A 25,262-nucleotide genomic window follows, 5' to 3' on the forward strand; every position below is an offset into this window, starting at 1 on the left:
GTACGCGTCAATACGCGAAACGTGTCACGTGAAGCAACGCGTCGACAGTTGCCATTTCTTGTCCTGCTAAACAGGTAGAACCGGCGGAAAAAAATTGATTCAAAGTTCGCAACCGCGCGGCCTTATCGTCACGGCAATCGTCTGCGGCGCATCTTCGTAAACAGCGATACCGTGTCTAGCAAAATATTATTTCGACCATTTCCGATTTAACCTTCGCCTCGGGCCATTCTTACACAGTGGGTGTACAAAATATTCGTACACTTTTTAAATTAGACCCTCCAGTTTTAGTTTTTTTGAGACGTCAGAAGGATTAGTTTACTAACTAATGTATAATGTATAATAAATGTGTAAATAATTTTTTTATTGTTATTGGTTGCAATTGCGAATAAAACAGTAAAGGTCACGATTTTTTAATTTTTCATCTGTGCCTGGAATGAAAGTTTAAAACATGTATTTTGTAAATCTAAGTAAGTTGTATAAATGTAGAAAGTTTCATTGAAATCGGTTGACGCATAAAAGATATGGGCATTGTAAGATGTGAAAATCTTTGCATTTAAGGTTTGCAATTCATTTAAATCTTACAATTTTTCTATTTTCAACTGCATTTTTATGTATCTCTTGTTATTTATATTTTGCTTAAATGGAATTTTTAAAATGATCATCTTTTAAATCCTAGTCAGGTTTAAATAGAAGTACGATACAAATATCGATGGCACAGGTTTCTCGAATCGATCGTATTCAACTGACAGATCGTTCGATATATTCGATAAGCGTTTACAATCTGTCCAAGAACTCAACGACCATAGCTGCGATTCGCTGGTATGCGTAACGTATTAGTAACATCAAAAGATAATTCTACTATAATAATATAAAAATAGCAGCACGAATGGGCTTCGCAGACTAAAGTAGTATAGCAGACTGTCATTCTTGTGTCACTAATTTTCCTAGACACAGAAAGTGGCCGAATAATCATTAAACCTGGCCTAACACCTTAGCTAGCCTAAAACTCATCGATTACGCTCGTGTTAAATTCGATGTTGCATACAATTGGGTCTACATTAACACTTTTGTGTAGGTCTAGGTTATCCTGCCTAGTCCCGGGCTAACCTATTAACGACATGACATAATTAAGACATGACGACATAACTCGTCAATCACGCTTGTGTTCGATGTAATACTGAGCATAATTCGATCTGCACCGTAGAAAAATGATGAATTTTTGTACAACACCAAGAAGCGTGTCTTAGTCGAATCGATCGAGATTTGCGCTGACAGATCGATTGGTTTCGATCGCGCGTGTGCCCGATCGAATGCTACTCGATGTCCGAAGGTCGCAGCGAGTAACGTCATACTCGCTGGCATTTTAGTCACATGTTTGTTCTTTGTCACGCGGGTTTGCGAGTGGTTACAGCTCGCGAGAAACGGAGGAGAACGTTTTATCATTCGGGGATTTCAACAGACGAGCGTTAGGGTCCACGCCGTCGAGGAGGATCATGGCAGGACGAGGGACAACGCGACGACAGCCGAGGCCGAGACACGGCAGAATCCGTATTTCGGACAGAGGAGCAAAAGAGAGGGAGAGGGAAAGAGAGCCGGAAAGAGAGAGAAAGAGAGAGACGGACTGAACTAGTAAACACTAGAGAACTGGCTGGTCGAAGGGGGCTACCAAAGTGTTCGTCTTCGCCACGCTTCCTTTTTATCGAGGACCGATCCGAGAGCGAGATGAGGACATGGAATACGATAAACGAGCTTGAATATCGCGCGGCAGGTGAAAACACCATCTGGTTCGGACGAGACAATGAGAGAATAGAAAAAAATCACACACTGTCAAAACGACAGCGCGGTTTTAACGCGATAGAATCGACGATTTCGAAACCGAAGCCGCTGGATAACAAGAACTGCTCCCGAACGCGTGACCGTGCTCGGTCCAACCTTTTCGGGTTATTTGTAGGGATGCTTGAACGGGTACGTACCTCTGCGATTGAACGGCCGAACCCGTACGGCAACCTTTATTTTATCCGTAGCCATGATTTCACACCGGTAACGCGCACTGTATATCCCGATCACAAGGAACTGCTCGATGCTTTTTTATACACAAATAGATTATTCACACGATCTTCATAGCGCTACATTATTCTCAACCCATACCGCGAACCTTTCATCTTTTCAAACGACACTACGTCTCACCGAGCCCATGACACACTTCGCCATATTGCTTGAAGCTCGTCGTGCACCAGACGACAGTCGTTCTATCGAGTGAACGTACTTTCGTGAACTGCCGCTAGGAACGCTCGAGAGCTTCGAACACCGTGACGTCACTCGGTGACGGAAAACTCCGGTGCAAACTTCAAAGCGTAAAAATTCCCCAAATTCGAACATTCCTGCATTATCAGCTCTGTAGACTTTCTACATTATCGATCATTTGTTTGATTTTTCGCTTAGACTTAGGATTGGAATATATTTAGAAAATTTAAAGATAGACACAAAAAATGAAGGATAGAAGATGCAACAATCCGATTACTTTTAATTTAGACGATTTATTAAAAATGTACTGTGAAGTATTCTCAAGCGTTATTCAAATTAAATTTAGGTACATAATTGGGATGAATAAAGAATTTTAAGGAAAATGTTGAGGCGTTGACTAATTTTTGATATTATTTCACTGAGAATCCTAATATCTTCCATCTAGCGAGAAAATGTCGTACCGAGAAATCGCGGCAACTATCGATCAGCGCAGCGACAGGTGAAATCATCGTCCCCGCGAAATTCGAATTGTGACAATTTAATTTTGTCGCGTTTACAGGATAATTTTAACAAGCTCCGCTCTTACAACTCCTTAATCATATAGCTGATCATATAGCTGATCATATAGCTGAATTCAAGTTTCTAGAAATATAGAAACATGTTCCGACAATGTTGTGACAAAAAGTCACTGCAAAAGGAGTAAAGGGTACTAAATCGAGGCATAAAATCGATAAAAGCCACGAGAAAGCTCAACAATGACACATGAAAAAGAACGCCAACACGGCACAACAAGGACGTCAAGAAGGCTATCAAAAAATCTCCAGAAGGTAGCGAAAAAGTCAGATTGCTCCCGTGTTATGGGGTCACGTTTTACACACTCTGACATACCGACGTCGCTAAAAATCCCTAGCAAATAATTCCTTCCGTAATCTCTATAAAAACAAATCTCAACAATTTGAAGATTAATTTTGATTTTCAAATACGGCTATGAATATCACCCCCCCCCCCCCCCCAACGATGATATTTCATCTATACAATAAAAACAATAGATATTCTATACCAACGATGGTAATGAAACATTCCTCAATACCAATTGCAGCCAGGCCAGAATTTTTGATAACAACAATCTGTAAAAAACGGGCGATATAACGATTTCATTACATTCATTCACACATCTATTAATTCTTAAATTAATTAATTCATTCATCGTATTAAAGTAAGATTGCCTTGGAAAACCACAAGGAATATCCGATACTTCTTGTGTTGTTCCATCCGTATCTAGGCAACAATATGCCGCATATCAGGTCTATACGGAATGTCTCGACGAACGACAAGTGTTATGGATTTCTGCCGTGAAAGCAGAAAAAGTAAAACGCTCCTCGTCCCATTTTGCAATGTACGCAACGAATTCGAATCCGGTGTGTGATACTTCCACGGAAGAACAGCATGCTAAGCTGCAGAAGATCAAGGAGCTGACGAACATCTTGAAGGTTGATTCACGATAGTAGGATAATCACTTTGTACCGTGCAATATCTATATATTTTTCACAGGATACGGATAGAAATCTGACCGAGTGCGAAGAAATATTGGCCAACTACATAAAAAAGCGTCTGAGGGTATGTACAAAATTAAATAACTCATCTCCTGCTATTTATTATTTATTCTGCCCATCGAGAATCTTCAGTTAGATTTACATAGCACGGTGAACTTACATCTACGGACGTTAATCATTAAACAATTACTCGTAAATTTATAATTGAAGTACTTAGTGGATGAACATATATTAAGTGACATTTTTTAAGAAATGTAGACTTCCGCCTGGTAGAACATGTTGTGCATCCTAATAAATTTAAAGCCTATTTTCTCAAAAATTCACCAAGTTCTTACTTATTACAATATTCATCCACTGACCTCTTCAATTATCTCTCGCCGTCTCTCCCTGAATGCAAAGCGACAAAACGGCCATTCGGAAAACGTACAAAAGAAAACATCGAATAATTCCGAATTACTTTTCACTTTATTTCATTCAGGATCAACAATGACAACATCTCGAGGCACTCTTCAAAATACCACGGTTTAGTATAATATTCAGTCTTAGTAACACAAGTATCAGAGATATAGTGATATACATTTATGAAGCTGACGACTCGATCTTCTATTTACCATCCTTTGTACCAGCCACCATGACCACCGTAACCACGGTATCCACCATAGCCGCCATAACCGTGGCCATAAAACAGAGGCCATCCGGGGTACCATCCAGGGTACCATCCGTGGCCATAGCCGTACCTAAAATCAAAACTCGTAAGCACTTGAAGACATCCTCGAAATCCTAGAGAGTCTGATTAACCCATTTTGCTGCCGAGATTCTTTCTAAAATCATTCGTTGTTGAGGTTCTTTGGTATAACTAGGCTACCTCTTCAACCTAGATCTGACTAGGCGTGTCCTTTCCGAAGGAATCTCTGCAACCTCTTTCATCGCAAAGGTGTACGTACCAAGGCCATCCGTAGCTATATCCTCCATAGCCCCACGGTCCCCAGCCGTAGCTTCTCTTAGCTACCTTCTTATCGCCGGCCTCGTCCTGAGGATTCACCTGCGGCTGAGTCTCAACTGCCACCTGTTCAGGAGCCTCGTTCTCGCTGGTCAGCTTTTCGGGCACAGTGGCACACGCGCCGAAGGCGAAAGCGAGCAACAATAGCAGCGACTGGAAACATGATCACCATAACACCAAACTTTCAGCGAAACACTGTGAAACACCGTATCGATAGCTCTGCTAGAATCGTGCCTTACCAGAAGATTCATGGTTAAGCCTGGCTCACGGATTGCACTGTGGTGGTCCATGGGGTGGACGGTTCTTTTATACCCGCCACCCTATGGAAATCGTCCGTGGCGTTATGTATGCCCAGCCACCGGGTCCACTACTATTTTCTAATTCCCCGATTGACGAGTTCCCGATACAGTTTCCATTTATAGGGTTGCCGAGCCACGTAACAACAGGCGCCGACGATACATTCGTCTGGTTTCTGCCTGCGGGATCATATGTATGCGGAACATGTTTTCGGGTGAGTTCTAACTGCGGTCCTTGCTTGAAACGCAGACGCGCGAGCTCCATTGTTGTCTGCAGAGAAGGCCTGGTTGCGATTTTAATCGAGGATTTTATACTACAACTCCGTTGCCTAGTGCCTCGGTCTAGACAGCATCATAATCGCTGTGCTCGTAATGAGTGATTGATCGTTTGCTAATTGGATGTCTCGCATTTAATTGGAGAAACTTCCTTTGGTGCCAATAATTTCTTCTTCGAGGTAATACAAGTTCTTCTAGTGAACCTCTATCCAATTATCAAGTTGAGATTTCTTATAGCACCACAATTTCGCTGAGGATTCTGTTGTCACTGAACTGTACATTAAATGCAAAGTTCCCTCCCGTAGTTGATCGAGTCTTCTCCATTTCTATTATTTATGGTAATGGATTGACTCTCCGACTACCATCAGATTTATCTCGCAGATATTTAATAACGAGAGTCAGCAAGAAGAACGTTCAACATGCATCAGAAGTTAGATATGCGCCGACAATGCAACCGCGCCATTGTAAACTAATCTCCGCAATGTTCCGAAGCTGTTTCGCTACCATAATATTTAAATCTTGCATTGTTTCCGAGCATAATGAAAATAATATTCCTGAGAAAGTTCCCAAAAGCGGCACGCAATTTGCAGCGTTTCGCGCGTCCTGCAATTATCTTGCCAAAGTAATTAAGCAATTACCGACATGCCAGTCGATCGGACAAAGATTTGGAACGGCAGCACCATTCCCGGGGTCACGACAGACCGCGAGCAGGAACTGGTGGTTACATAAAAACGGGCCCTTTTCCTGGACGGTTTCGCGACTGGAAACTTCGTTAAATCCGCGGATTTTTTCTTTCCCCCTCTCTTGTGTCAGCAGTGCAATTGTCCTCTTAAGGAGGTTTTTGTCAACACCAGTCCAGGAAATCGACGCGACACCGTTTGTTCGAACTTTCTCTGGGTGGAGAACAGGTGACATAATCGACATACTTATGAAAGCCACGCCACGGTAAACATCTAAACTTGATTCGACCGATTGTTCGTAACGCTGCGTCGCGAATTGGCAAATATTCCGCAAATAGGTATTTCGATTCCATTACTGTAACTGAACCGTCGTTGCCGTTCGAGCGATCCCCTTTCGCAACGATCCTGCTGATCGAAACTGTCTCTCGTCGGGTGAACAATTTCGCGTGCGTGTGTTGTTCAGTGTATGTATATTTATTTTCACTAGGCTCTCTCTCTCTCCCGCGTCGGTCGATTAAATTCTTCCTCGTGGATGCCATTAATAGGCTCATTTCCTATATTGCGAAACAATCGGTACATTCCCGTTCGTAAAATCCATATACTAAATGAAAGAGAAATTTGTCCAGGCATTTTTCTATCCTCTGAAGAAAAGATTCGAGTCTGAATGGCGAATTTCATACGACATTCTTTGTCACTGCCAATTGCAGCGGGTAAAAAGCGTATTCGCACGATCAGCTATTGCGAAACTAGTTGGAGAATGGAGATAATAGGCTACAAAAAAGTGAGCTGTTCATCAAAGCGGTGGGACAAACATTTTCGAGAGTAATCAATTCGTTCAAACGAATTTCCTGTATTCCTTCCATTTTTTTGTCACAAGAAATATTTTTAAATCCTTCAGCGCAGAATAATTCCCAACACAATCACCCAATTTTACACACGATTTTATTAAAACCAAAGGTCGCTAATAAGCTGCAGTATTCGCCACCGTGCGCAGCAAAGCCGAAGGTAATTAGGAGAGGGCGATACCTCGTCGCAGTTCACCAAAATTTGATAAACCGGTCGCGTGCAGGAAAGTCGAAAATAATTGGCAACTGCGTGATAGCTCGTGCTCTCGCTTCATTAAGGTCGCCTTCTCTAATTACGTCCCCGGGAATACGCATGCAATTAAACCGGCCTAGAATCTATTGTGCTTGTCCAAAAGAAACGTGTCTGATTCTGTGGTGTTCCCCGGCGTTTCTTTCCCGCGGTGCGCGCCGTGCCGCTTCAGTTGTCGCAAATCAGCGGGCAGGTCTGTGCAATTGAGGAGAAACTCGACATTTCTTTCCGAGGTTATGCAAAAATTCGCCCCCACTTTGCGCGCGCTTTGTTTAACGACGTTTCAGCGAGACAGTCGGCAGACAGTTCCCGGTGGCTGGCGAAGTTTGATGGTGCTGCGCGCTGGATCACGCGGTTGTTCAACACGTGATGGAACTGTTCGCTCAATTCTCATTAGTCTTCATCGATAATCACCTCTAAACGCCACCGTTACGATCAAAACTGAACCGTCAATTGAAAGAGACTGGCACCAATCGCATAAAATGTAGACTCTCAAAGAGTTCGCGACACGAGGAATTACGTTTCCCGAAAATGGCACAGTGACCGTCCAACACCAGTGCATAAAGTGTACAACTTCCTGATAGAAAGTGTCCTCAACCATGAAACTTAGGACTTTCTATGCTCTGTGTTTTCTGTGCTTATCGCGCTCGCTCGCTGCCGAAGAGGATCCGACTTGGAACAGCTCGCAATCGTTCGATCCCGAGAAGCTCCAGTTGTACCTGGATGAGAGCAATCCGCGGGACAAGCGGGCCCTGGGTCTGATTCTTACAGGACTGGCGCAGGTTTTCGGTTACGACGTGAGTCCCATTCAAGTAGCCTCGTTGCCCAATTCAGAGCCACCCACGGTAATCGCGCTGTCAGCTAACGAAACGCAACAGGGAGCCAATGAATCCTCTTCGACAACAGCATCGCCCAGGCAGCGAGAGACGATCCGGTTCACGGGAGTCCTGAACTTCGGGAACAATGGCAGTCTGCTGAGTCAGTTGCAGGAGTACGAGCAGGTTTTCCATGGGACCAGCAATGGTACAGGTCCCATGGCGAACGCAACATCTCCGACATCCACGGAGCCGCCTGTGGACATCAGGCGTCCATTGGCGCCGCTTTTGGTGAACATCCCCTTGCCAGTGATGCCACAGCCGCCGCTGCCAGAGATTCCTCCGCAAGACATCAAGCTGTCTTATCCGCCAACGGTTCCCATTCGGTATGTGCCCGTTCGCGGGCAGCAGGAAATGGTGAACAGACAAAACGCGAGTTCGGTGAAGCAGAGGATAGAGAGTCGACCGATCCAAAGCGTACAGGAAGTGAAATCGTCGCGGGTACCGGTCGGTTTCGCTTCCACGAGTGAACCGCCATGGAAGAAGGAATACGAGGAGAGACTGGCCGAGCTGGAACGCAAACAGGCCGAGCATGCTGAGAAGCTGAGGCAGCAGGAACGATACAGGAACCGCGTGAGGGACGATGATTATAGTAACGAGGATGGTCGGTGGAACCACGGGAAAGAGGATGAGGACACCAGATGCATTGAGAAGGAGAAAGACAGCTACAGCGATACCTACTCTTCGGCGGAAGAGGATGGTTCCTCGGAAAGCTATCAGGATCACGTCAAGAGACCTAACGAGTCGCAGGAAGACAAAGACATTCGCGACTATGAGGATCAGAAACCGTTTAGGCAGCAAGAGGACTTCCCGGCCAGTGATAATTATACCAATGTTCAGTTCAATGAACCGCTGCCCATTACCGGAGATCATGAACACCAGTGGCCCGAACAGCTAAGGAATAGTTACGGAGAGCTACTGAACAGCAGCGAGTTGAACGACGGGTTTGCTAACTTCTTCAATCAGTTCAAGGATAGTAGCTTGTATACGGTGCCGGGTAGTCAAGGTTCCAGGGAGAATCTGAAGGAAGAGGATTATTCGCGGTCCAAGGAGAACGAAGACGAGAGTGGTGAGAAGAGGGAAGAGGTCGATCTTTCAGCGAGGAATAAGTATGAAGAGTACAGTTTGGAGGACGATGGAGACACCAAGAGGAAAGACGACGAGAGGAACATTGAGAAAGACTTGTCCGACAGGACAGATAAGTTACCTGACAAATTCTTGCCCAGTGGAAAAAATCGGTCTATATTAGATGATCAAAAGTCGAGGGAAGAAGTGAATTATAGCAGCTTCATGCCTCTGATCGTGCCTGCTCGGTACGTGTCCGCCCCTGAAGAGGTAAAGAAAGCAAAGGCCAGACTCGCTACGATCGAAAAGCCAAGTAGAATCAAGGTGGCTAGCAGAGATAGCAAGAAGGTTCAAAGCAAAGAATCGAGAAGTCCGAAGAAGGAGAACCTGAAGCCGAAACCGAGTATTCTGGATAGACAGTTGCCGAAGAAGCTTCACGAAGGCGAGCAGAAGGATTTCCAACTGTGGCCACCTCCGTTCGACTTCGTTCTGGATGGTACAATTCAAACAGACGTTGCTCCAGGCAAACTGGATCGCAGATACGTTAAATCTCCGTTTGCTGTTCGGAAAGTTGAGACTCGTAATGAAAGGATCAAAGAGGTCCAGAAAATTGAAAGACATACGACTGCACAGAGTCCAGGTCAGAGAAGTCGAGGTTCTTCTAAGAATAACTCTTACGAGAAGTTCAAGGAAGGTCTGAAACCTCACACAGTCTCCTCAAGACAGTCTGCTGAATCGGTCAACCGAGAGAATCGCACGCAATCTGAAGTTGCAGGCGCGAAAGAATCTCGACGACGTGTTCCACAGAGTGCAGAAACAACGGACCACTGGGATCGGTATAAATATACCACAAGTGACAACTATTTGGCCACCGAACGACCTAACATCGAAGTGGTGCGTTCAACTCAACAGCACACACCAGGTTTGTTCTCGAATAAGTTCGAGGGATTGAAGCGCAGCACCGAAAAAATTGAGCCTGTTTTAGAAAGTTATTTTACCGAGAGATCTCCTGTGGATAATTCAAAGATGACTGATCAGAATGCACGAGAATTTCAGGTGGTTATGCCAGGTTTTGTGCCACCGACGTTCGAGAGACCAGCGCCAGGTTATTTCCATTTTCCCGCGATGAATTACCAGCTCGCTGAAAAAGTGGATAACGAAAGAGCGATCGGCATTATTGCACCGCGACAGGACGCCTATCGGCATGCCGAAAGTTTCACGAAATATCCCAGTGAACCGGAAAACAGAGGCGAGAAAGTCGCAGACGGAAGTTACTCGACTGGCACGCACGACGCGGACATTTTAGGACAAAAAGTCGAACTTAGCAGGCCGATGGGTTACGTTGATTATGTTCGCATGTTGTAACAATTAGATGTGCCGATGTTTGTTGAAAGTGTCCTGCGATTAATGGGTATGTATGTTGTTATGGAACATTGAGATATTGAGGTCAATTCAAGGGCAATTCTGAATTTATGTATTATTATTGTATTTATGTAAAATTACGTTAACATAAGCTTCGTTATTTATGTATATCGTCACTTGTCGAATAACTTTTTAATACATTATCAATTCTAATTTATTGGATAGTACTGAATTTTCGTAAAACAAAACAAAAATGAATGTACTTTTTTTCTAGGTAATTATTTCCATTGATCAATTATTCCCCTAAAATTGTACTGCATTCATGTTTCTATGTATTGATTGCCACTATAGTTTCTTGTGTTGTAATTATGTTACAGGACAGAAGAGACGAAATGCAGAAGCGTAGCGAACTGGAGAACAAGATGTCCGAAATTCTAGAAAATTTGAAGACTCGTTTGCTTTTGGAATAAATTACTTTCATTACGTGAATATACTATCTATCCTCTCTCGTTTCACTATTTAAATTATTGTAATAATTTACTGATATCAGTATACGATGTTAGCACGACCGAAAGCTCAAAGTGATTAAGATTAATAATAAAAAATGCACAATACTAAATTTTAATGTTGTGTAGAAAGGAAATATATTTTACTTACCAACTTTGTTCTCATTTAAACAGCATCAATTCAAAATTTGAAATAATAATTTTCGATTCTCTCGCGACGACATCGATAGTTCTCGATTTGAGTTATCGTGAAATCGAACAGAGCGCGTCACTGTCGCGATGTTGTTGTGTTGACAGTACATATGTCGAAAAGCTTGATTGTTTTCTTTTATATGAATAAAGTTAAAGTAGTGCGTTAATAAGTAATTTATTTTGTATTTTAGTATAAGTGTTATTGTGTGTTATATATTATTAGAAAAATGGAGGAATTTTTACAAAACGTAGGTGTTGGGTTAAGATCCATAGATGATCCATTTTTCGAAGATTCATACCGGGTTTGCAAGATTTTCCAACGAAAAGGTGTCACCGTTGAGGACGACGAAGAGTTATGTCACGACGTGTAAATAAATGCTTTTTATTTTTTACGATTATTTAAAAAAGTCACGTAACATTGACATAACCTAACTTTATCATTGTTTATTTCAGTATAAAAGAATTCCCCTGTTATGCCACTGGTTGTAAAGCCACGTTTAAAACGTTAGTAGACTTTGAAATGCACTATAACACTAATCACCGTTACGTTTGTGCAGAATGTACAAAATCTTTACCGAATCCAAGATTGTTAGATATTCATATTCAAGAAACTCATGACAGTTTCTTCCAAGTTTTATCTGCAAAGCAGTCAATGGTATTTATATAAATTTTAGTATTGTACATATGTCAGTGCTCTTATTAATATTTTTACTTCTTTATAGTACCAATGTTATGTTTCTGAATGCGATCTAAAGTTTAAGAATTCAGTAGAGAGAAGGGATCACTGTACTAGTGTCCATAAGTTTCCTAAAAATTTTCGCTATGATAATACTCCTCGTTCTATGAAAAAAGAACCACAAGACAAAATGGAGGTAGAGGAGCCGAAGCATGAAAGGAAACAGTCAAAACCTACGAAACCACAATTAAATAGAAATCAAAAGAATAAAATGTTCACTGCTGCAGCAATGACTACCGTCCCAGTAAATTCTAATGTTAATGACAATCAACCAGCTGCTTCGAATTCTGTTGAAAGTTCACAGTGTTTATTTTTCGTACCTCGACAAGTACAAAAGTCATACACAAAAGCGCTTACTAAAAATCAGGGCAGTGAGAAGAATGTCTTGGAAACAGAGACTATGATGGACTTGGCTGAATCGTTGCCTACATGATACTGTCAGCTAAAAATATTGGTGAACTTTTGCGAGGAATTTGAGAAAGAAAAGAAATTATATAAACATTCCAATCAAAAAAGGGTTTCCTTTACTATAAATATATCTTAAATATCATAACAACGTATGTACAAAGTGTAGCTTAAAATACTCGCTTGTATTAATACTAGTAATACTATATCTTTGTTTATTTACATACTTCCGACTATTTTACTCAATACACACATTCTTTCAACTAATTCGATTGTTGTTTACTTTCGTTGTTGTTTATAAATACTTCCGCTGTTAAAGCACACCCAACATTGTCAAACGAGAATCTTTACATACTTATACTATGGTAAAGCTCATACGAGATAGTTGATTTCGCACAATTTTCATTGAGGTAAAAAGACATTACTACACGTCACGTGAGTTCATGTGATGTGTATGTGTAGGTAACGTGATAGCACGTGGGCTCACGTAACGAAAACAATTTCCATCCACGCTATCTTCTCAAAAACCCGTTTTGCAAAATAAGAGGTGTGCTCTGAAAAGTGTCTGTGCATTTGATTGTCGTATTCGATATGTTTAGTCTATTGTCAGCTTTCGAGAAAGTTACATGTATTTTGGTACGATCTGCGATAGTTCTTGGAGGAACAATTCATAGCTTTTGCACCACGATAATGCACCTGCTCACACTTCTTTGCTTGTTCGTGATATTTTAACAGAACTCTGTGGTTTTCAGGAAAAACGCCACGTCACAATTTTAAAAAATTTGAGTTTATGCATTAATTGAACTTTACAGAATAGGATTTACGTATTGACCAGAAAAAAGTTATGGAAATAAATTCGAAAGACTCAAAAAAATAATGCAATTTAACCGATGACCTAATATCAAAGCATTAGTGGTAAAAACTTTAAATGACAATATCTCGAAAGTGAAAATATGTGACATGCGGCGTTTCTTCCTGACAACCACAGAACTATTTTATATAATACAGGTTATGCACTCCAAATTCACCCTTTAACAAGTCAAATTTTTGCAAATCAATTTCACCCTTTTGACAACCAGTTTCATCCTTTTACAAATCAAATTCATCCTTTTACAAATCAAATTCACCCTTTTGCAAATCGAATTCAGCCTTTTGCAAATAAAGTACTTTTAAGTAAGTTTTTGTAAAACAAATCAATTCAAATGTAAATTAATTGTTAAGAAATGTAAAATTTTATCTATTGCAAAGATGTACGTCAAATACGTCATAAAAACAGTGTCTACACAATGTCTATCATTTAAACAAATTTTTTAAACGATAGTACATATGTTTTTATTGAAGCGTATTGTCTGAACTTCTGAACTCAAGGGAGATGCTTTGCAATTGCTTTGTAAAAGGCTGAATTTGATTTGCAAAAAGGTGAAATTGATTTGCAAAAGGGTGAATTTGCAGTGCAAAACTTGTAGAAAGACATCAATGCAGGTTCATGAATCCAAATCCTCCAACAGAAAACTCAATCAAATTATCTTCCTTCGCGCATCCGAAATCTACTAAGTGATCAGAAATAGAAGAAAATATAATTGACCGAATAGACTAATTAAAAAAAATACCAACAAACTAGTTTTGTATAAAAAGTGCCCTAGGTCGTATAAACCATATACATCTGAACTTTACTAGGGGGTTCCGCCCCCTGTTCGCTTCATTCACCAACCCCCGCGTCGCTTCGCCACTCGGAGTTTTTGCGTAACAGAATGATTTTATATAATAAAAAGACGTCAACGCAGTTTCATAGATCCAAATGCTCCAACAGGAAAGTCAATCAACATACCTTTCTTCGCGCAACCGAAATGTACTAAGTGATCAAAAATAAAAAAAAATAATTGACCGAATAGACTAACTAAACAAAGTACCAAGACACTAATTTCGTATAAAATGCGCACTATGTCGTATAAACCATACATCTGAGCTTCGCCGTCTCGTTCCTCAAGGCAACCAGTTCATATCTCAACTTTATATTCTCCTGTTCAAGAAAAGCTGCCCTGATAGCAATTTCGTCCTCTTTTGCTCTTCTTGCATCCCTGGACCTTTTCGCAGCTTCGTTGTTCTTCCTCCTTCTTTCCCAGTAGGCAGCGTCCTTCTCGTCGACAGTGCTGGTTGGTAGAGTTGGACTTTTGCTAACGCGTCTCATTTTGGTGTTAGTAGTTTCATTCGACCGCTTAACAGACTCTAGCATTCTTTTTCTGAAGTCTGAGTATGCCTCGTTCGAATTCGGATCGTAAATCTGATCGCCTGAGGCTATGCTGAAAGACAGAGGATCCTTGGGGTAAGCCTTGAAGGGCCTAGGTGTTTTCTTACTCAGTTCCGGGCTTATCGGTCTTGAGTCTTTTCCACTGGTGGTCGAGGATGTCGTCGACGTAGCTGAAGTTCCAACCATCAAACTCAGTTCTGTGTCATGATTTGACGTGAACAGCGCCGGAATAACGCCAGGCACCATCGGAATCGGCACAGTCATCGGCAGCACCGGAAACCTATCGAACTGACCGATCACGTTTCTATCTGTCACGTTGGAGCACTTGTAGATCGTTTCGTACTTGTTCTTCTTAGGCGAATCGGATTCCGACGGAGGCGTCACCATGAACGTCCGACCCTCGAAACGACTCTTGAGAAGGTCCTCTTCGGACTCGAAGCCGGACGTCTGTTTACCCTCCGATTGTTTCTCGCTGCTGACAGGCGAATTTGATCTCGATTCGCAGGACACAGACTCGTGCGACGTCCTCGAGAGGTTCTTTTTACAGGAAAGGTCCAAAATCGGAGGCTCCGACAATTCTGTTCTCTTCACAGAGTAGGTGAAGTCCAGCGCCTGCATGGTGTTCTCTAACGGCTCGATGTAGCCTTCCATTTCGCTGTTATCTACCGTCTGAAAAGGACAATAAACAATTACCCATCACGCATTTTAAAGGGCACGGTGCGTTGACCGATTGCAAATTTGATAATTACTAGACTGCGGATTTTATGCATTTATAGCAAAACTGAGTATGTGCAATTTAAAGCAGTGAACAGATTAAAAAGATTTGGCTCCTATGTTGTGCAATTTATGCAGACACTTTTTATTTATTTTGCATAAAGATCCGCAGTTCAATAATTACACGCTGAAGATCGCCGGAAGCGGCGGTCCACACTAAATCTACCAAGCATTAAAAGTACCTGGTGAATGTTACCTTTTAAATATAACTACACTAAATTTATTTAGATTGTCCGTTATTTCTATTACGATATACGCTTGAACAAGGTCATTTATTCCATTTTCTATTAATGCACTTTTATAGATTCAACAAATGCAGAATAGAAAACCGGTCATTTAATCGTGGTAAGTTTAATGTTAAACGAACTTGGGCTCATGATGAGCTCTTTTGGAATCGTAGAAAGCGTGAAGAGACTTCAGAATTGTCTCATTGTCAGTCTGATATTAGATAAGGTAAAACTACATCATAGATCGAAACTTTTAGAACGTGTCCGACGGAACATCGTTCAGCAATGACGCAAGTTCGCGTACTTCTGCGTTCGCGGATCAACTGCGAAGATAAACAGGATCAAACAGTTACCTAATTATTAATCCAAGGTGAGGCACCGGTCACTTGTATCACAACACTAACTCGTACTACCGCGGATCCGTATTCGTTCCCCGTGATTGTCAACCAAAATCAAGCTACGGGAAAGACACACTTAGAGGGCGACGGTCTCACAGTTTTTGGGTAAATCGCACTCGTACAGCTAAGGCCAATATCGGTAAGAGAAGAGAGGGTGATCGCTTATATACCAACCATCCCCTGAACTGGGGGTAGGAGGTCCCTTTGAAAAAGGGTGGGGAGCGGTTTTGTTGATGAGCATAGCGTGCTATGGCGCCGGGATAGGGCCGGCACCTTAAAGGACACTGCGAAGCCTTGTCGTCACGAATTTAGTTGAGATTTTACAGAGTTATAGATCTCTCGTTCTCCTGATTACGAAAATACATTATAGGGGCAGACACTCTATAGTTCTCGCGATATTTGTAATTAAAGTTTCATAACTGTAAAATGTCAGTTTGGTTCACTTTCTTACCAAGTACATAGTGGTGTGGCAGTGGGTTCGAGTCAGTCCCCTTTCATGTTAAATTTCTTTTTTATATTTTACATGTAAAAATGCATTAAAGTTAGTACATTGAAAATGCACTAAAGGGCGAATTGAAAATGATATGTCGTATTTTATAGAAGAATCACTAGATCTCTTACTACACATACAATAATACAGTAAGAAAGAGAAGTTCTCGAAAACGCGTTAATCGAATTTGCTTTGGGATGTTGCATATGAAAGCAGTGACATTAAACAAACGCAATTTTGTACCTACAATTACTCGAATTAATATTCGGACGCTCTAAAAAAGACGATTACTTTTTTAATAGTGTACTATACGATTTGAACGTTTTTGGGAAGCTAGAGCAATTAGTTTACTACAGGATGTGAACAAAATTTTTTTCAAAAATAGTAATTCATCGGGATTGTAGGCAAAATACTATAAGGTGCATTTTACAACTTTAACCAAGGTTGCATGTAAAAATAAAAAAAGCATTTTCTAAAACTTTTTTATTTGGGCCCTTAATGTGAAAATTTAAAATATATATTTTGTAGATCTATGTTAGTTATATGTACATATGCTGAAAATTTCATCAAAGTCGATTAACATACACAAGAGCTACGAGTGGTTAAATGTGGTGAAAATCATAGTTTTTCGCGATTTTTGGTCAGTTTCTGCTCAAAATTCACAGATTGTTACATCTTCCGATGCGTGTCGTTTTTTTCTGCTTCAACCGATTTAGATGAAATTTGCAGCATGTGTATAGCTAACATACATCTACAAAACGCATATTCTAAATTTTCATTACGGGCTCTAATAAAAAAGCTCTTTTACTTTCTCATGTATAATAATTCTTAGCAATTGCAATTTTTTCAAAATCTTTTTTGCATGTCATTTGGTAAATCAAATCTTCTAATTGCTGAAAAAAGTCAGGTCGTTTTTTTTCCAAATTTCAAATACTTTGATAGTTCACTGTACATATCGACATGATCGATGGGATACGTATGCAACGCATGTCGGGTGAAGATATTTTGCTTTCTGGATCGATAAAATCATCGACGTTGCAAACTTCAAAGGAGGGTTTCTCAAGATAAAAGTCTGCTCTATCGCGTGATATAGTTTGATTTTACGCTGGACCCTTATTTTTTCAGATAAACTGAAAAATATCTTCAAAAATTGGTGCAACAGTGATGTCTCTCCGCCATTAATGATTGTTTGAACATGTTTAAACATTCACAATGTATCAATATTGAATACCACTATATTTGGAAAAAATGTAGACTGAGTTTAGGTGTATTGTCATTTGGTCTATAATACAAACTCTGTGTACGTGCTTTTTTTTAATCAACGATGGACGATTAACTTCATCAATCGTCGATTTTTCAATGATTACCTTTTTTAATCGTACACATTAATCAATCAATCTTTATTAAAATTTTAATCGATTAATGCCCAAATCTGTCGTCAGTTGTTTTTGTTAATTTCATAAATTGTGGGAGTAAATATTCGTTTTTGTTATTTCTTTGTTATAGAACGCAAGAAGTTACATTGTTGTTTGCGTATATGTTCGAATATTAGTTACTACGAGTGGGCGGGAAATTTTATGTCATTCGGGTCTCCGATCAATAAAAATTTTCGGTTTCCCGAGTATCACTAATTTTCGTGTCCCGACCAGACCCGAACAAGTACTTCTATTAGCTACACTGTGACAAACAAAATGTTAGTGCAACTTTTGATGACGTCCACTTACTTATACCTTACACCTAGGAAATGAATACACAATGAAATACGGAAATTGTACGGAAATTGCACCCAAGTTGTACGGAAACACATTACCATTAACACGAATGGTGTCCGAGAAGTGTTGATGAAATACAAAGGATGAACAACCCTGGCCTACATAGATAAAAGTTTAAATGTTCCAATGAACAACAGATTGGTACCTAGACGGAACGGGGTGTGTCCGTACGGTGTTGCGTCTGGATTTATAGTACCCGATGGCTGAGAACTACCGTACCTGTCGCTGCAATTCGGACCTTTTGTCAATCCCATGAGTTGATTGCGACAACTTCTTGACCTGGAACAATCAAATACAGTTAAATTAATCCCTTCGGTAGTGACCGTGGCTCCAGGACAACGAAGAATCCAGTTACCGGTTAGCACACTAAATCCTTTGGGTACGTTCTGCGAAGTCCGTACCCGTGCAAAAGGACGTTCACTTCCGTCGAAACGGTTGCCGTAAGTTTCGGACATGTCTCCAACGGCGGGGTGTCTTTCCATTTAGACGAGAACTACATAGAATCTCTGCATAACCCTTTCGTGGGCCTTTCCTTCACTATTTCCCGTAGTTACTCCGTGCAGCCCCATTGTTTCTGACCGGCATCACATGATTTACGATCGACGATGAAAGAGTTGCGGAATTTGCGTAAAGTATCCATAAATCAATTGGCGAAAGCGTTGTCGCCAAGTAAAATCTGCGAAATAATTTAAGTTCATCGCAGAAAGGTGAAAAGAGGGACTACGTACAGCTTGCACTTTCGGGGTCGTTGCCGTTGATGGATCTTCGTCAGTCTTAGCTCGTTACGGATGGACAACATATGGACCTCCACATCCCGTCGCGCCGAAAGATGAGTCTCCTGTCTCTGGCATATGCTGGCTAATGGCTTTGTTTCAACAACTGCGTGTGTTAAGCAGTATTATAAAGAATTCCACAATGGTGAACTTTGTACTTAAAACAAATATGAAATACTAAATACCTATCGGTATGTAAAGTGACAACGTCTTTTAGTACACCCTGTACATCGGTTACAGTGAAACCCAACCGAATTGTGGTTTCAAATCCGTCCACCATCGATGCCCATTGTCTTGTACCTATCTTCCTCTGGGAAAGGATGGGCTTTGCGATTATAATACCGAAACACTAACCAGATTTACTTTAGTCTTGTTTGTATCCTCGATTTCAGCTATTGTCCCTTAAGTCTGCAGCTTGCCGAGACTGAACATGTAATCCGGAGTTAACGAGTAAAAACGACATGTTTTAACTGAATAAGATCCCGTTGTTACACGGCTGGAAATGGTAAAATCTGAGGGCATTAGCGCGATTAATTTTCGTAAGACGTCTGTCTCCACCTACGTTGGTCGTTTGATCAATCTTGACAACATATTTCAAGGGGAATGCGATCGGAGCTTCTCGTTCATTTTTTGATGTATAAAAATGTTAAGAAACGAGTGTGGGAAACGTAGGAAAAGGGAAAGGGCATCGATGGGAAGGCGAAAGGTACAGTTATGCGCGATAGTAGAGACGTCTCATTATGTCTTCGTCCCGAGATCACGCCAAATTTAGTCTTTCGCTCCGGGCCCCGTTAAAACGGCGTGCCCGCCATAGAAAACCAACCCCGTCGTCATTCACCCGCACCGCCTCCTGTCCTGTGTATACAAATTTTTGCTCTTTTGGCCACATAACCCAGATTTCTATGGTGCAGGGCGGACCGCAACCCGTTATTTGCGATTTTTCCCGTGGACGTCGGCCGACGACAGATGAATGCCCCACGCCGCATTTCCATCTGCCCGAGAACCCACAGAAGCGCACACAAACGAAGTAACGGTACGCGATGCAAAATCCTCGCGATGATTTGCCGTGGAAACGACTCAATTCACGGCGCCGATGAAATCAATTGCTCCGTTGCGGCCAATCCGTCTCCCTACGAAACCAATCGCGGAAAGGCGTAGACTTTTCCGTCAATTCTCGGAGGCATGAGACACTCCATACGTTTCGTATTATCATCGTCACAACGCTGAACCTAAAATTTTTACAGACTCCATCCTCAATTCGTTTTTCACTAGAATTCAATCGTGCTCCATTCATTATTTCGCATTATAAGGACTTCAGTCGGACTGTTTGCGTTCAACGTGAGATAACGCAACTCACCAATAGAAAGCTATATTTAGAAACAACATAGAATAAATCGGTTGTCCCTAGCGGAGTCCCGCAATTCCATAACATTCGATGACAACAGCGAGCTTCGTGGAATCGAATTTACGCAATGTTTCCATTTACGACCACCGTGCGATGAATAATGTCGGCAAATTTGTCAGACATTCGGCGTGAACGTAAATGTACCTCAACCTTGAGACCCTTCCCGAAACGTTTACGGAACGGCAAACTGCGAACGGAATATGGTGGCCCGGTTAAAAGTAATAATCGACAATGCTCCTAGTTTCCTTGAAATGAAATTGCTTTTGGGGTCTAAGGGATGGCGGTTTGAAAATGCCGAGTATTGTCTCATTGTACATACCTGCACTCCCTTAATCGTCGTTTGAAAAAGAAAGACACAATTCTGTCTTTAAAGAAAGAAGAGATAGTTCTACAACCTCAGTCATCTTTTAAAAGACAGCAGAAATAGTTTTACACCCTCAGTGGTCATTTAGAAAACAGAAGAAATAGTTCTACACCCTCAGTCGTCTTTTAAAAAGCAGAACAAATAGTTCTGCACTCTCAATCGTTTAAAAATAAATTCCTCAATCGAATCTTTCGTCTTCAAAAATAGGAAACATACTGTTAATATCTAAGCTTAATCATTTAGCAGAATGATCTTTCAATTATGAATCTCCCAAGGCGAATTAAGTCATTCCCAGTTAAAAAGATTACTGTAGGTACTGGTCGGAGAGTGCCCGTTCATAGGATTCCCATTAGAAATAAAAAGGGACTGGGACTGGACTGGGAATGGTCATAACGTACATATAAATAGACATTGTGTGGCGTTCATTAAAAAGGCGGAATGGTTCCGTATTAAGCGGTTGGTGTGGTAAAACGCAGGTAGAAGGTACAGTCACCCCATAACGTGCAATAAAAACCCTCGAGTTCTGTGCGAACTGTTCGTTAATGGTGACAATCGTTTTTCTTTTCCTTTTCCTCCCGTTAAGATAACCTCGCACAAAAGACATAACAGTATACTAGCTACGAACCAAATGTCCTCAATAAATCGGTCCCACAACTCGGGAACTTAAGACGTTCAATTCCACCAACGTATTCGATTAAACAGACTTTTCAATTTTGGTTTTAGAAAAATACTCGCCATGCAGCTAAAGAAATTGCAATAAAAAATTTTCTTAATATAATACGTTTAACGGTCACAATAACTTATCGATTCTAAACCAATGAGAACTATCTAAATCTAAAATACAGCGTCGAACAGGAATGGTCGTCTTCAAATGGTTTTTATGCTAATGGAGGAAAATCGATATTTCCGGTGTGCCCAACCCGTACAAATTATTTATTTACCAGAAGGACCTCATGGCGGGAGGTCGAGTCGCCCCAGGACGAACGGACATCAACTCTTTTAATATCCGACACCATAGCTGCCGAGAACGTTTACAAGAAAAGGAAAGGGAGGGTGAAATGCAATGGCCGAAGAAAGCACATTAAGACGTCCGAGAACGAGTGTCACCAAGAGCAATTACTTTTCGATTTATCTTGCGGCCGAGACCACCGGGCAAGTTTTGCCAACAGACTTTCGATATCTGCTTATTTCCGGTGTTGTCCGCGCACGCCTTCTACCGCGGGAAACCCTTTCTCTTCCTCGGAGGCTGTCTGGACACGCCCTTGGTCCGATCTTCGGGAATGAAATTATATTCCTTGACCGAGTGCTCTCTTTACAATAGCAACACGGCATTCAACGCTGCGCTTCACCTTCCGTGTGAATACCTTTCTCAGTAAACAACCTTGCCGATACGTCTTATTCGCCACAAAGATCAGATATCGGCGCCGACCTGTGAGAAAAATTGTTTTCTGGGAGGAAACTCGTCTGTTGTGATCCGGCATTGTGTATGTACACTCTTCGTACCTTGTGGCACTGTGTACAGTACAAATTGTTTCCTCAGAAATCGAGAACTTTCTCAACGAGAGCTTTTCAATGTATTCAATAAACAATTGATTCAAGATTAAATTTTTTTCGAATATCTCGGAAACTAAAGCCGACCGCCACGATCTATGCAAAGGAAAAAGTTGTTCAAAATGTTGAGTTCTATGGCACATATCCAAAAATCATTCAAATCTGTGAGGGCTTCACACATCGAAAGGTTCACCAATGGTTTTATTAAAATCGCAGACATTTATACTGTTTTATCAACCCCCCCAAACACTGTAGAATATTTTTCTTCGTAATTTGAAGAAGTAAGTCTTACAGGAAATAAAGGGTTACAGCATGTCTCATTTTGCACTAAAATTTACGACGATTCTATCCCAATTCGGAAACAGAATGGTTCGTCGCACATTTAAAAGAAAATTTTCCCCACATAAGAAATGCAGTTTAACCTCTCGTTTCACAAAACAGCAAAGCATCGCAAGCCTAACCCAGACAAGCGACAGCTTGGGGACAAAACTTCCTGGAGCAGCTTGGTGTCCGATTACTAAGCTGTTCGGTAAAGAGTTGAGAAACTCTAAGAGCGGGCTTGGAAAGCGTATACACGCTATTTGTTTGAGAGCTCTTCGGAAAGAGTTCGACGTTTGTCCCGCAGATTTCTGCATTTTTGTGTAGCAGTTCCGCTCGGTCTTCGGTCTTCATCCACGCCCACGGCCATTCTCTTTTGCCCGAGTGTCTTTCCACGGAAAGAAACACCGTGGGCCTGTTTATGAGCATTCTAAAATTACAGGTGTACCTCTTTGCTGTGTCGGCCAGGTCTGCCACCTTTGTTTGAAATTTTTATTTCTTTTTTTGTTCACACGGTCAGCTCACTCGCTAAGGGGACTCGACTACATACTAGGCCAGCTAATGAACAAGGACAAAAATTGTACGTTGAGTCGAGTGAAGGCAATTTCTCTGGGCGAAATGTAATCGACAACGAGGTCGTCATTATTGCGGAAAACCGTAATAAAGAAACCGGTTCCACGGGGTTTTTCCGACAGCATTCAGAATAAAATGAGTTGTAAACGCGTTCCTTGTCTGGAGACAGGTATGGAGATGCTCCGATGCAATAAAAGCAGCCGAACTTTTCTGTAGACTCTTTCGGAAAGAACGATTTTTATGACAAGAACGTTCTCCTACGGCCAAATCTTTTACAACGGACGGACTCGATGGTGGGGGCTCGTTGGATTAACGAAAACTCGGTTATGGTGTAACGGATTAACTTTGCCTGACTTCGAAAACGTTTTAAATTAGTTAACGACCCTTCTCGGCTGCGAGGTAAAAGTCCACTTTCCGTTTACCTTGGGCCCCCGTTGTATACGGATTAAAGCAATTGCACTTTCTTTAGGGGACTTCTTTACGAGTAACGGACAAGTAGTCCTTCAACGTGTTTTCAAAGAATAAATGTTGCAGCTTTGCAGTCCTTACAATTTAAACTCTTGCATCCTAACGAAATTCGAAATGCATCAAACTGATGAACCGATCAGTTCGTTGGTCCGGGGATTGGACTCGAAATGATTAGGATCTGACGTGGATTGCTGTGTTCTGAAGAGATCCTGAGAATCTCGTCCTGGTTCTCATTTCGTTTGATTTCACGAATTTGTATTGTTCCCCAATAGACTATATGTAGATTTTTATGCATTTGTGGCACATACAAAAGAACATACCAGCAAGCGTGTCCATTAACACTAAACCTACCGACCATCAAAAGTGACTGATGTGTATAGTATTTTATAAAAATAACAAGATTAAATTTATTTATATTTTGTGCGATTTTTACTACATATAATATATACTGGAGTCAAAAATATATTCAATAAATTCCCACATGAAAACATCTTTACAATTTGAATAATTGTCAAATTAAAATCTAAAATGGGTCATTTGACCCCTCGAGGTAGGTTTCGTGTTAAGTATGGTGGCTGATCATCTCTTTTAAATCAACATGAAATTCTATTTTTGTATTATTGATATTCAGATAATTATATATTATAAAAAGCTGTAATTAGTATAACCGGAGGTTTAAAAGTATTTTCGTCGCAGCGAAAGATCCAGGTTGAGAGCCAGTCTCTTCAAAACATCGGGATGTTGGTCAGCATGTCATATGGTCAATAGCCAGTGGCCACGTGGGTGGATGCAGGGTGCAGATGCAGGAAGGTCTCGCGGCCAACCCTTCCGTAATAATGTCCAAAGAAGGGGGCTGTACCAGGACCCTTTCTGCATTGTGACATCCCGATCTATCGGGACACAATGTGTCCGCGTTCTCTGGTCCAGCTAACGGTAAACGGACGGTGTGGAATAGCCGCCACCTCGTCCGAAAATGTGTGTCAAAAGGCCGCAATTTGTGGGGCGCTAGATCCGAGAGACCGTGACCCGGCAAACCCTTCATCGTTCTCGGCCAGGCGCAATGACTACAGCGTCGAATTTCACAAATAATCTCAACTTCGCAACTCGCACTTCCTCGTCTTCTACAACTTCATGAGAGTTTCGAATCACATTGTTTCGAAGCAATAGTATTTTTGTTCCTTTACAATAATATCCATAATTTGGATTGGTTCTGAATATTAACCCTTAGCACTCGAGTGGCGACTCAGAGTCAGTCAGAGTCACTAAAACTTACTATACAATTATTCAAAATATTATTTAGATTATCCAATATCCAATTTCATGTCCACAAAATGAAGAAAATGATATATTGTAGAATAGAATTATTCTAGGTCGCAAGAAATGTTTTAATTTTCGAGTTAAAGTATTTCCGACTGCAAAGGGTTAAACTTCGTTCAGAATTTAGAAAGTGGAAAGAATTATTCACCCTTGAACAACTGGCTATGAGAAAGAAGAATGTGCAACAAATTCTTCCTGCGTTCCGATCCAGTAGAAAATGAAGCAATTTTATATTGAAAATAATATGGACAACTATTCCTAACTTTGTACAATTTGTGTGTGAAGAATGAATACGGTCA

The 25,262-nt window shown here is 41.2% G+C and overlaps 5 protein-coding genes across 21 annotated transcripts in view; 2 read left to right on the forward strand and 3 right to left on the reverse strand.

Moving 5' to 3' along the window:
* The window catches only part of LOC143209844 (kinesin-like protein KIF13A), a 124,321-nt gene extending 122,044 nt beyond the window's left edge, over positions 1-2,277 (reverse strand). For 7 of the 10 annotated variants that reach the window (XM_076426064.1, XM_076426057.1, XM_076426063.1 and 4 more), the window contains exon 1: positions 1,974-2,276. In XM_076426064.1, the coding sequence (XP_076282179.1) occupies positions 1,974-2,028 (55 nt within the window). In that variant the 5' untranslated portion in view covers positions 2,029-2,276. Of the gene's footprint in view, positions 1-1,973 lie in introns of all 10 variants that reach the window. The other 3 variants (XM_076426061.1, XM_076426054.1, XM_076426055.1) reach the window with 1 other exon arrangement.
* A 1,473-nt stretch (positions 2,278-3,750) lies between these two features.
* LOC143209852 (uncharacterized) lies at positions 3,751-5,922 on the reverse strand. Its single transcript, XM_076426088.1, has 3 exons — positions 5,037-5,922; positions 4,742-4,950; positions 3,751-4,534 (listed from the first exon to the last, which is right to left on the reverse strand). Exons 1-3 carry the CDS (start codon positions 5,085-5,087, stop codon positions 4,405-4,407), a joined length of 390 nt encoding a protein of 129 aa, XP_076282203.1. The 5' UTR covers positions 5,088-5,922; the 3' UTR covers positions 3,751-4,404.
* LOC143209845 (uncharacterized) lies at positions 3,934-11,089 on the forward strand. Its single transcript, XM_076426065.1, has 2 exons — positions 3,934-10,495; positions 10,824-11,089. Exon 1 carries the CDS (start codon positions 7,744-7,746, stop codon positions 10,447-10,449), a length of 2,706 nt encoding a protein of 901 aa, XP_076282180.1. The 5' UTR covers positions 3,934-7,743; the 3' UTR covers positions 10,450-10,495; positions 10,824-11,089.
* A 128-nt stretch (positions 11,090-11,217) lies between these two features.
* On the forward strand, positions 11,218-12,552 carry L(2)k10201 (zinc finger protein 511 lethal (2) k10201). The gene is made up of 3 exons (XM_076426086.1): positions 11,218-11,511; positions 11,598-11,799; positions 11,867-12,552. The coding sequence occupies exons 1-3, from the start codon at positions 11,372-11,374 to the stop codon at positions 12,311-12,313; spliced, it is 789 nt and encodes a 262-aa protein (XP_076282201.1). The 5' UTR covers positions 11,218-11,371; the 3' UTR covers positions 12,314-12,552.
* On the reverse strand, positions 12,523-19,800 carry Gt (transcription factor giant). Of its 8 annotated transcripts, none has more exons than XM_076426085.1 (3): positions 18,550-19,800; positions 18,414-18,473; positions 12,523-15,202 (listed from the first exon to the last, which is right to left on the reverse strand). In XM_076426085.1, the coding sequence occupies exon 3, from the start codon at positions 15,182-15,184 to the stop codon at positions 14,225-14,227; it is 960 nt and encodes a 319-aa protein (XP_076282200.1). In that variant the 5' UTR covers positions 15,185-15,202; positions 18,414-18,473; positions 18,550-19,800; the 3' UTR covers positions 12,523-14,224. The 8 variants fall into 8 exon arrangements, with proteins under 8 accessions (XP_076282200.1, XP_076282198.1, XP_076282193.1 ...); XM_076426083.1 differs by adding an exon at positions 15,888-15,991 and having other exon boundaries at positions 18,340-19,800; XM_076426078.1 differs by having other exon boundaries at positions 12,523-19,073; positions 19,153-19,800.
* Between the last annotated feature and the right edge of the window lie 5,462 nt (positions 19,801-25,262).

The sequence above is a fragment of the Lasioglossum baleicum genome, chromosome 6 (assembly GCF_051020765.1).
Source record: "Lasioglossum baleicum chromosome 6, iyLasBale1, whole genome shotgun sequence".
Taxonomy (NCBI): domain Eukaryota; kingdom Metazoa; phylum Arthropoda; class Insecta; order Hymenoptera; family Halictidae; genus Lasioglossum; species Lasioglossum baleicum.